Genomic DNA, 12,877 nt, shown 5'->3' on the forward strand with positions numbered 1-12,877 from the left:
ACAAGCACATGTATGTACGCAAATTACTCTATGATTAACACATGTTTAGCAAGGAGCACAAATCACATTATGTCAAACAAAGGTTCAAAACCCTTTCAAAATTTGATCGCAAAGCTCACAAAAGATAATACAAAATAAAATGAGTTTAAGATAGCATAGAGAGCTGATTAGACAGGCTACTACTGAAGAATATACGTAACTATGTACTACTAAACACAGCATTGATCAACAAGTTTTTATATTTTTCCATCATCATAATGCCATAATCGTGCAAATGAATTTGATATGGCAAGTTCTGGCATCTGCTATCCTACCTAAGCTCACTTTTTGCCTGTTATTCTTTATTTTTTTTTAATGAAAGCAATGTTCAAGAAAAAACTGACAGAAATGTTTTTGTAAATCCAATTTTTTCAAATTATGCTCCCAAAAACATGGAAGTAAAACAATTTAAATTCTTATCAATCAGAAGCAATTTTGGAAGGCATGATATTACAGACATTGACAGACATTTAAAATCCACACTGTGGTTAAACAGAGGAGCTACTGCAAAACTCAGCCTCCATGAACGTCACAGGAAGTATGTATGGAGTGGCATAAATAAATGCAGCCCCTCCAGTGGCTGTCAAAGCTGGCGTTGCAGGTGCAAATTTAATTAGTCAAGGTGAAGTCTCCCTTGTTGTTGGAGGAGTAGGGGGTCCTCGCCATGCACGGCTGTAAACACGCACTATACCCTAATCAGGTGTCACCACGCCGTTTGATCAGCCCGCGAAAACTTGTCACGAATCCCCGGCAGAGAGTGGGCCGAGGGGAAGAACAAAGGAAAAGAGCTGTCACGAGAGAAGAGGGTGGTGGTGGTGACGGCAGTGGCGCTGGATGAAGAGAGTTTGCCCATTAGCAGTCTCAGTCGCCAATCTCTCTCCCACTCCCCTTAGTGTCTCTCCTCCCCTTGTTTTCCTTCTTTCTTTATGTGGCTACCTACGCCATGCGCCTTACTGTATCCCTGTCGTAACTCTATGTGAATGTACTTTCATTCCGAGTAAAGCTCCGCCACAGCTGTCACACTCTTGCTTCACGACCGCCACCAAAGCCTCCATAAGAAAACCCCAAAGTAGTACACTACTTTTGCTTACCTCCCAAAAGAACCACAAATGTACAGAGATACAAGCCTACACTCGTTTTGTTTTTATCAATCATCATTCCGAGCAGTTGGTTCCTCCTGAAAAAAGCCTGGAGAACTAGAGGCAGACATGCTGCTCTCCTCCCGCCTAGGCCTAGAGCCTCCAGGCTGCATCGAGGCAGTGCAGGAATACGCGCGCCATTAGATGCTGTTTACCTTTCAGTTTGGGTGATATTGAATACATTAGCCAATTGAACCTCATAAGAAACACAGCCGAGTGACAAGGCCCAATCGTCTTTGGGACTACCATGGTAACTGAGATTACAGGCTAACAAAGAGCAGACAGGGGGAAGAAATATTTAAAACCCGAAAAGTGATACATAAATTAATTAAAGGACAAAAAAACAAGTGGAGAATTAAAGTTGGAACATCTGTCAGCGACTTAGCTTCCCAACGTAATACCAGTGTTAGAACATTTATACCCTTGAAGTTAATGATCCCCTCTTTAATTGACAGTCAAGGAAAACTGGCTGCGGAAGCATCCTGCCGAGACGCCGATAAGAGGCCCCCTACCCCCCCTCCCAAAAATAAAATAAAAAAACAGTTTAAAGAACCTTGGCACTAATCCCTATTGTCATCCCAGTGCAGCAGAAGGACTTACAAACACAGATAACTCCGCCGAAGCTGTCTATTTCTCAGGAGTTATGGGGACAGCCGTGCTGCTGCGCGCCTCGAATCAGTCACTCAGATTAGCCCAATCCCTCTGTGCTGTCAGTCAGCCCAGACAGTAGCCTGTCACCGCATTTACATGAGTCCATCTCATACGTGACAATGCCCCCCCTATATATGACAATGGCTGCGAAGAAGGGGTCCACTCGCTGGCAGATACGGGGAGTAGTAGAGTATGGCAGACGGGCTGTTGTTGGATTAAGCTCATAGTGTGCGTTCTGCTGAATGTCTTCCCTGACACTCCAACAACAATTTTAAGGAGTCTTAAACATTGCCGTTTCTTACCCGTGGTGGAGACTGGAGAGCATGTGGGAGATGTATGTCACATGAAACACACACATACACCTACACTGACAAACACTGGGATAAACTTCAAAAAAACTTGGAAGTACGGGATGGCTGTTGGATGAAAAGCACAAGCTTACCCAGGATATGTCTTCTCCAAAGTTGGCTTCAAGCATGACTTTAATCCACCTACTTCACTTAACATGATGGAGCTCAAAGAACAAAAGGGAAAAGAACATGGAAACTAAGTACAGCCAATGCAAAACATCTGGATCAGTCCTCATCTTGAGTTAACACAGGTACGGTGAAGATGAAAAGGCCAACCCTAAAACAAATGGGGAAAAAATCTAAATAGATAAGACACAAACTGTGGAGTGTCAAATTAAGAGGGATTCGTCCCTGCAAAGAGTTTGTACTTTGAAATGAATGTGTGTTACTTGACGGCACCTGAGAGCTTGCAGTGTGCTGACTGCTTTTTATGCTTCTGTGGCGCACTCCACTTCAAATAGTCTCGCAACAAATGACAGTGGATGCCCTCTACATAACAGGGCCAGGGCAAGCATGACACAGGGGTTGACAACTGAACCCTCAAACTCCCTAACCCCTTACCCCTGCCATGGCACAAACACGTACACAAGAAGCCCCGAAAACAGCCCTGACATGACCGCTCGGCAGCCCTTCGTAACCCTTCCTTGTGTTTTCTCTCTCTCCATCTCACTGGAGACAACCCACAATTCAGGACCGTTTTAGCCAGGCAAGTGGATGTGACCCGCTGCCCCCCAGTCAGGCTCATCTGAATAAACAGAGTTGAAAGAACAGGCAGAGGAAGGGAAAAATCTGCCTACATTATGATGGGAAGGGAGAAGATGGGATTCAGCCAAGGGGCGCCTTTCTTTATGCACGTTTGATCAAGTGCTTGACAGCGCCGGTGGATGGAATTACGGACTGTTGAACAAAAAGTTGTGGAGTGTGTGGGTTTCGAATTTGTGCATGTGTATATGTGTGTGCGCGTGTGCAATTCAGTCTGGACAGCTGAGTTTTCCATTGGCCTGACAGTGTTAGGCGTGTGACAAGCCTGCCGCGCCGCACCACACCAGCACATGCAAGGCGCCAACCTGCACACAAGCCTTTTCACGCAGTCCATCACTCAGGACGGCCGAGGGAAGGAGTGCCGCGAGAGGAGGTCAGACGCGGAGGATAGAGGGATGAGGAGGATGAGGAAGGAGGGAGGGAGGGAGGGAGGGCTGGTCAGGGGTTAAGTGTAGAGAAGACAGCGATGAAAGGCAACTGTCATGCACCAGTGCTCGCCCAGGAGCACCTGTCTCGGGGAAGAACATGCAAAGTGTGCCGGTCGAGTCCTGACAACACCCCCACGTCTCGACACACACACATAGATCAACACACACACACACACACACACAAACGATCTTTCAGGAAAGGGCTGATGCTCCACCGTTGGCGAAAGGCATCGCCTGTCTGACAACATGCCAGTCAAGCTGTCGTTGGCTGCTTCGCATATATGCAAGGAAAAGTTAGGCTGATGAGGAAAAATACACACGGGGGGGCGGGGGGGGGGGGGGGGGGGGGGGGCTTGGAAGAAGAGTCACTGAGACATGAACGGACTGCCTGAAGTGAGCAGACACTTGCCCAGACACTTGATGCAGAGTAAGTGCTGGAACGAGCAATATAAAAAAAGGGTCCATGAAAGCAAATCCAGGATAACCAGGTAAGCCCAGGGAAGTTGGTGTAGTCCTCAAGTCAGTGGAAGCATTTATCCAACGCACCTGATACATAGGACCAAATTACCTTTTTCAAAAGACTTCCTGTGTTCTATTAGACAGGTTAGGAAAGACAAGGTAATTTAACAGCATAGAAAAATATCCGTCCATTAAAGTTCCAGAGTCATTTATTACAAAATATTAAAACATAACTTTTGTTTTTACAAGTAGAAACTACCGGTGGTATTGTGTTAATGGTGGTTAGGCAGACGAGGCCAAGTGTACCTCCAGCTGCTGGCTGAGCTAATAGCAAAGCTAAAATCTGGCTCTGGCTAAAGGAGGCACGTCCCATGTTCTGCCTCTAAAAAAAAGGCAATAAGCTAAATGCCAGGTATTTTAACACACTTGCATTGCGTACGTTTATGGATAGGAACTTATGATGTACAAATTAACAGTTACTATTTACAATGCCTTGTGAACCTGGTCTCCTGCAGCTTTTGTGAATGAAGGCTTTTGGACTTTCCATTGGAACCAGATGTGGGCCAACACCGTAGCAGCGGGCCTTTTTTAACTTTATTGGAAAGGTGAGTCATTACAAAAGGAAAATAAATTCACAAATAAACAGCATGAAGACTGCTATGTCCTATGCAGGTGGCTTGGCGCAGTGAAATCCTTTTTATTGGAGTTCGCTAAAATTAGCAACAAGCTTGGATGCTGCTAGGAGGTATCCTGGCTACCATTGATTACTACTTGCTTTGGAGGCCAGGACTGTTCATTCTGAGTGTACATTATTTAATTGTTAATCTTTCAAATATCCATGGTGCTAAACAATCTTTTGAAAACATTAGGAAAAACAGCAGCCACACCACATGGATATATAGAGGTGTCACTATACACACACACACAAGTCACCATCCATTCATAGACGTATTGCACACTTACACACACACACACACACACACACACACACACACAGAACCAGAATGCCAAACAAACAGAAATGGAAAATAACGACTTGCCCGGATTATAGCCTTGAGTGGCTAATGAACCCCCTGGAGGTTTTAGGCTGTGTGTATGAGGTGAGAGGGTCATTCCCATGTTTATTCAGCACCAGTCCAATGAGCCACCACCATCTATTGATTGAACTGATTATTCTATGTCTCTCTTGTGACGGGACACATGCATGACAGATGAACCCCCTACTTGGGCAGGTCACATTCGATGTAATCTCATTGAATCTGACGGCTGATCTGGTCAGCCAGTTTGCATGATCCACGTCGCGGCCTTGTTTGCGGATATGCTGACATCTGTGGCTAATGCCTCAACACTAATATGAGGTGCTCGGCAGGGGCTGTCAGACACGTAAGCTGTCAAGGGCTGTTTGGACAATCCCAGTGACTGCTTCCATAGGAGAAAAAACTGTTTTACTGAGTGGTATACTAGACATGGCGATAAATATACACAAGTAAAGGTACCTGTCCTAAAGTGGTATTTCACTGGCAGAATACTTGTTTCCTAACACTTGAGCTTCATATATATATATATATATATATATATATATATATTTTCAAATGTGCAAAGGTAAAAGCTGACAGTATTCTCCAAAGAAAATCAAACTAAGCCTAATTGCGTGGACATTGTTTGTATTTTACCTAACATTTGTGGACATTCTGAAGAAATATGTCAGATTTCACTTTTGGAAGAACTATTTCTCAATTTTGCATCTTGCCACATAGCGGCCAACCAGTCAGAAATGACTAGATGACAGCTGCTGTTTGGGGGAAACCTCTGCAGATGACCCTTTCACTTACAGTGCTCACTGTGTGGTGCAATACTCCCCAGCCACACCAAAAGCGCAACGCCTAGCAAAACGCTATCTCTGTTTTTCCCATTTAAATGCTTAGTAAGATCACAGGTCCTCTTTCCAGCACATATGGGGGAGTCCATGGCAGGTCATCTTAGCCATACACCCGGAGACAACGAGGGCGGGGCTGTAAAAGTTGATATCCTACCAGATGCAAACCTAATGTAGACATCATGCACCTTTTTAAAATGTCATGGATTCAACACAGACAGTCGTAAAAAAAAGGTGGTAGGAAGTGATGGAACGACGTGCTGGATCTCTCACGTTGACCATGGGAAGCTAACCCAGCCCTTATGTGGCTGATAACAGAATGGCATCCACAGAAGAACCATCTCATGGGAAATAAACAGTAACATTTTATCTTAAGGAAACAGCTTGCTTATGTTTTAAATGTCACCCACTGGAGGACGTATCATTTCATTTTAATTGAATAATTATCTTTAAGATGAGGTGGGGGAAAGAATACAACAATCAATCCCATCACTGAAATGACATCTTTAAAACAAAGACCCACCCTCAAACAGGCTTACTGCAGTCTGACAACATTTAAGATGATTAAGGTCAAATTAAAGATTATGCTGCACTATTAAACTAAAACACACTTAGGCTAAAAAACCTCAGAAGCAATCATATGAATAAAAAGCAGTGTATTATAAATATCCCAGCAAACACACGGCATCTTCTCATTATGTTCTCTCTAATACAAGCTAACACAATCCTGTTCCAAACTGCTCAGACCTTCATACTAGTTTTAGTATGACGGCTGTTTAGTTTGAAGACGGGTTTGACTACCCAAGCTTTTCTGTAAACAACTCGGTCCAAATATACGAGCCAGAGATCAAACAGCCAAGACAAGGTAAAGACATGTCGAGGAAAAGCTCAGCGGCAGACTAATCAGCCGCCTCCAACGCTCACATAGCAGATCAATGAAAGACCTGGGGCCTTGGGCCTGCACTATATTACACACCAAAACTTCATATTCATTCATTGATTTTACTTTTCAGAATAGTATATCATTGAACTCCAAAGGGAGCGCAATATAGAGGCCGGGGCTGGGGTCAAGCCTCGCGTGGACGGATGTTTGCACAATATTGATGGCGCACGCAGAAAGAAATGACTAAATATCCGGATCAATACCTAGTTTCCTCAGCCACGACAGGTTGTTCCAGATGGAAATGTATAAATACTTCTTTATGGCTCGTGGAGTGGCCCTTACAAACACGGCTAAATGTCCCCCTTAAGGTAAACTCTTTGATTAGCCGAGGCCAGAGGTGACAAAAGGGGGGGTCTGCTGATGCCAAGATGCATCGCTACCAATGGCCGGAGGACGCTAATGCACACAAGGGCCCAGTAAAGGGGCCAAGGATATGACAGGTCACAAGCCCTGGGCAAAGTGCTCTGTGCTACCTGACCCTTCTATTCATTTGTAATAATGATGGGCCCAGGCTACACCATTCTCTGTCATGTTCAAATAATGCAAACCATTAATAATTTAGAAATTATTTTTACAACTATTCGTATTGCAGTGATCATAACTGATGGTCCACTGCAGTGAGGCCTTAAGAAACAAACATTCATGTGAAATTCTTCCATTTTTAGTCACAGAAGGCAAGAATGATTTACACTTAAATATTCAGAGTGCTATGTAATCAATTCGGGCCAACCAGCCTAGTAAAAACCTTGCATCCTGCTGTTTGCTGTTGCTGATGGTACAAGAGCTGCCTGTTCTTATTTACAGCACAGCACAATTACCGAGAACAACACCCAACCTCACAGCTTCCCCTGCTCTACAGTGGGCCAACGGGGCCATAAAGAGGGAGGAACCATATCATTGGCTGCTCCTTAATTAAATGAAGGCTGTTAGGTCCATTTGCTTCCTTCTTTACATATTGAACTGGCCAGCCCACTGCTGAAGACATCCCAGACACAATCCCTGCCTGGCCCTAAATCATGGCTGGATAAACGTCCCGGTGGGTCCCTGCTGGACACAAGACGGCAGGTCCATTCTAGGGCATGCGGTGGATCAACACCTAGCCAGCGATAAGTAATCCTGTAGAGGATTAGCGGCATGATAGCCTGATCAATACTGTGTGCTCAGGCCATTAGGAATGCAGCGAGGAAATGACCCCCTCTGGTAATAAAGCAGGGCATCTGGGTTCTCCTTCATTTGCCAGCTCCATTAGTGTAATGGTATCATTATCTGCCACCGCCGTATTTTTCGGAGCCTTGGCTTTTCCATAGCTGGACCGGCGGGGGTCTGATGAAGCTGTGAGAGCCCCCATGCCGAGTGTTCCCCTTCCTACCATTCTGCACAGGGCCAAGGTGTAAATCTAGCTCTGTTGGAGCTTATGTGCAACCCTGCCTTAGGTATCCATACCCATGTGTTTTATGTCAGCACCCAACACTATTTCTCCATTATTGGCTCATTAATAGAGCAAGCAGCATGTAGCTTGGGTTAAAAGGGAGAAAAAGATGGCGGGCAGAGTGCAAAGCTGCTGAATGTGCAGAATGTGACACCCCCCTCTTGCTAAAACACTAGGCCTGACATGACAGGACGTCCGCATTAGTCGCCATAAATCGTTTGCTTTACACTAATTCACCAGCTAACATTTTCTGTGGGAGAATTGATTAACCATGCCTGGGTGTGTGGCCACATAATCAGCTTTTACCTCGGTAGTTGTTAATTTAACAGAATTGCCCAGGGAAACACAAACCATTTTAATGAGTGTTCAGAAATTAAATACCCTAAACAGCTTGCACTAGGTGCCACAACCAGAGCAAACCAATGAGGCTGATCTAAGCAATGGGCTGGGCTGAGCCCAGGACCTCGCAACATCTGGTGACCCTGTGTGATCATTACTTAGTCTGCTGCACACACACACACACACACACACACACACACACACTTCCTGTTTCGACACAGTACTTTATACTTGTCATCACTGTCCAAATGGCGAGCTTGCATCAAAGACAGCATTAGAACATCGGGTTAAGGAGCAGGGCCATTGCTGTTTTCACACTCATCAAAGCATGAGTGGAAATTCATCCTGTAATGACAATACTGATACAACATGAAGTTTTTTCAATTCTTTAGTGTTTAAGGCTAATTTAATGTTGCTATGGGGATGAAATTATAAAAAATGTAGCTACTTGCTAACTAAGTGTGCTGTTAGTGTGTCAAACAATATCTAATGGACCCATCCTTGTGTCCAGGAATAATAAAAAAGTAAATAAGTCAAAATGATTAAGGATTTTTTTCATTGATGGAAATATGAATTGATGTTGCTGGTGCATGGTTAATTATCCCTCTGCTGTTAGGCCAATGTCCTATTCTATATCACTTTAAAAACATATACAGCCTGTGACATTCCATCTGTCAGTATAGGGACTTGCCGTTGTGGGATTTTCTAAGGAGATTGGGTATTCGTTTGGCACTAATCTGTGGGCGCTTGCATTCTCTAACTCAGAATGACAGTGGGCCCATCACAGCCAATCTCTCACTTTGTGCAGCAGCACGCTCACTCACTGGATTAGAAAAAAAACCTTCATATCCCAGCGAGTTAGTTATCATAACAACTGTATCATTATAAAAACCACCGATATAATTTAATTTTTATTTAAATGGCCAAAATGCACGCGGCTCCTTCCTTGGCATGCTCTACAGTCGCACAGTCACTTGGCAATTACAGTTCCTCGTGCTCATCTTTCTATGTATCTAAAGAGAAGGGAAACTAAGCCATTAGGTCTGTGTGCCGTGCTGCCTGACTGCCTGAGGGCCAGCTGGAATGAGTTCTCTCTCTCTCTCTCTCTCTCTCTCTCTCTCTCTCTCTCTCCGAGCCCGCGCGCTCATCTGGCCGCCATGGCTGCTTTCATAAACAGGAGGAACCACGTCCTACATAGTTTCACTGCTGTCTAACATGATCCAAACACATGTGCCACAGCAGACGGGCGTCCAAGGCAGGAGATAAGAGCAGAAACAGACAGAGAGAGAGAGAGAGAGAGAGAGAGGCAGACAGACAGACAGGCAGACTCTATGAGCAGTTCACTATGGCCAAAAACTCAGCCCAGGATTGCCTGCGGGCACAGGCAGCACATTGAAAAAACCTTTTCCTTCCTCTCCTGTATCTCAACAAACAACAAAGTTATGGTTATACAGCACGGGAAAGCCTGATTAAGCCCAGGTCAGCACGAAACTGGGCTTAACGCACTGGTCTGGCACACACAACACTTGGTCATCAAAGGATAGGCTACGAGCATGCACACATCATGTGAGAATAATCCTTCACACATCTCATCTCAGCAGGATATAGGCTAGAGCAGCTGGCACATGCACAAAGGGTATAGGGTAGGGTATGTATTTTAGAACAGTTACTAAATTAGCCAATAAGGTATCATTCCTACTGTACATCAGAGCAACAGTAGCCTAATTATCATGTGGGCTTCTATAGTAAAGCCTGGAGCATCTGTAGGCTGCTGGCCTGGCACCTTGCCAAATGTGAGATACATTACACACACACACTAACTTTACCATTTGTTTTTCATGTTGCATTGACTGACTTGTGTTGCTGGAGGCTACAATTGGCTACAATTAGCATTTAGTTGTATGCATCCTTTGCACCAAGGTGATCTGACCAGATAAAGATTGTTCACCTTGCCTCTTGTTTGTTATGTTTGCTGTTTATAAATGTCAATATATCTAACCTATAGAATAAGCCTAATGCTATCTGGTAACAAATAAAGAGCAGACTGTAATTCATCTCATGTGTTCACTTGGTATGGGATGTTGCAAAGACGTCACTCTGCAAGCTAGCGTTCCTTATCACCGGTGTATTAACGTGATGAAAACACGCAAACTGTCATTCTTCATTGAGGTAGACTGTTGGGCAAAATGGAAAACACAATAAAGGAAAAAGGCAAGGAGAGGTATGCGCCTGACGTTCGCGGCTTTCTAGCCTTCAAAGTGCCGCCAGCCGCGTCGCATAAGGAGCATTAGATATTTAAGGAGCGTCCGGGCTTAGTAATATGCCAGACCTAACGGAGAAAAACGCTATCAATACCTTTCTTCTCTTCTCCCCCTCACAGTCACCCGATCTTTTCATGTTCCTGGAGTTGTGTTTACACTGCCTTGCTTTCATAAGGGGAGACCTTGGTCGTTGTAGTGCATAAATGCACGGCACTTCAATCATTTGTCATGTTAGAAATTACATATGCACGTGCAGCCCAGCCGTTATTTCAGTCAGAGCCGAATTGAAAATATTTCAGTGTAAAATTGCTCATTGGTGGGGAGCACACTGAAGGAGAGGCTAAATAGGTAGAGATAAGAACTACAAATCCCAGATTGAGTGTTTTCCCCCGGCGGAAGTAGGGTTGACAAGCTGCAGAAGTTGCACGGCGCAGTTTCAGCGCAGGTACAGATCTACAAATTGTAAATATGCTGGTAAACATGGTTTTAAATCAGCGATGTAAGTTTGACAGCCCTCAATGACATGACATTGAAATGAAAATATATGAAAGAGATACGTAAAAGCACCAAATACTGCAAACTAACATTTTAATTCAAACTTGTCAATAATACAGTTAATTTATCTTTCATTTATTTTTTATTTCATCTTAGGCCTCTTTCTTTTATACAGCCTATATATAATTTACACTTTTACATAATATAAGTATAATGTAAAATAATATGTATTGTTAATTGTATTATAATGGTGGTGGTTGTGGTAGTAAGGTAATATGATGTAATGTGTTTTTAAAATTTTGTGTAAATTAAACAAATATTGTGATATTTTCCCCCTAATATCCTGGTCTTCATCATGTATTTTCCACATGCTTCCCCTTTTTGTAAATCAAAAGCAGTGTAACTTTCATCTTTCACTATGTGTAAAAATAGCAATCACGCTTTGAACATGCTCCAGTTCAAGAAGTCCCGCCAACCTTCTTTCAACTCTTGCATGCATCTCAAATCCAGGTGCTTTTTTTTTTTTTTTTCTCCTGCCGGTTTGGGCTCCAAACCACGTCAGCCCCCTTTTCAACTCACTTGGTCTCATGAAAGTGCACCGTAAACTCCCAGCGTCTATGTGGCTGCCTTTATGCATCACCCCGCAGTCGGAGCAGCCTTGCAAAGAGTTCATCCAGATTTCCCCATAACATGTTTTGAATAGCGCCGAAAATGTGTTCTGTCCATTGTTCCTATCAAAGCACATGTGAAATACATGAGAGGCTTTCACGGATGGAGCGCGGCGGCGATGGTGGTGCAAAGGGGGCTTGGATTTTGCAAGGGGTCTAAAACAAACACCTGCTACATATTAGCAATACAGACTTTGATCAGTGTCTTCATTAGTTTCCTTTGTAATCTCTTTTTCTTTTTATGGTAGAGCTGACCCAAGTGAGCCGGGTACACTGATTTAACACACATGTTTCTTTCACCTGTCTTGTAAAATGCACAACAAAAAAAGCTCTCCCACTTTTCAAAAGATGCCGATGTCTCTGGCATCCCTTACTAATAAAAAGGAGTGGGGTTCTTTTGATTCTTATTTGTAACTTACATTTCCTCTCCCCGGCCCTGGTCTTCCAAGGGGAGAGTATGTTTTAAAAATATCCTTGAAATCATTTTATGGAAATTACATCCACGTGCAAGCCTTTTTTTCTTTTCTTTTTGTACATGTCGGCCTATAGGCTAGTGCCTTTCTAGAGTTACCCTCATGGAAACAAAATGTTATGATGTTGTAAATAATTTATCTTTTTTTTTCAACTTATAAAGTCAAAATGTGCCTTTATCCAACCTCCATCACCCCCAATCCATCACTACACTATGTTCTTTTTATGCGTCAAACTATCGTTCACATATTCACACTGTCAATCATCTTTATGGGTAACATTTCAAGGAACAGCGGGTTCTCCTGCCTGACTCTTTTTTTGGCGGTCAGATGTGGGGCTCTTTGAGTGAACATAATGTATAGGGCCAGTAATGGCACACAGGCCTCTTACCTTGTCCAACAAGCCCCGCAGAAGCTTGGGTTTTTAAACTCCGTCGCCGGTGGCCCACTAGTGGAACAGTGTCAAAGTCCTCACAATCCCTAAGGCTGAGAAAATCATATGTGCAGAGTGGGCCCTATTAAAGTAGTCACAAAGTATATAAACCGTTCAAATCAAGTCGTTTTTCAG

At 43.7% G+C, this 12,877-nt stretch overlaps 1 protein-coding gene across 1 annotated transcript in view; it reads right to left on the reverse strand.

Moving 5' to 3' along the window:
- Window positions 1-10,826, reverse strand: part of fto (FTO alpha-ketoglutarate dependent dioxygenase) — a 129,179-nt gene extending 118,353 nt beyond the window's left edge. The window contains exon 1 of the mRNA XM_080033430.1: window positions 10,771-10,826. Within this exon, the coding sequence (XP_079889556.1) occupies window positions 10,771-10,812 (42 nt within the window). The 5' untranslated portion in view covers window positions 10,813-10,826. The remainder of the gene's footprint in view (window positions 1-10,770) is intronic.
- Between the last annotated feature and the right edge of the window lie 2,051 nt (window positions 10,827-12,877).

Source organism: Ammodytes marinus (genome assembly GCF_949987685.1).
Source record: "Ammodytes marinus genome assembly, chromosome: 1".
Lineage (NCBI taxonomy): Eukaryota > Metazoa > Chordata > Actinopteri > Uranoscopiformes > Ammodytidae > Ammodytes > Ammodytes marinus.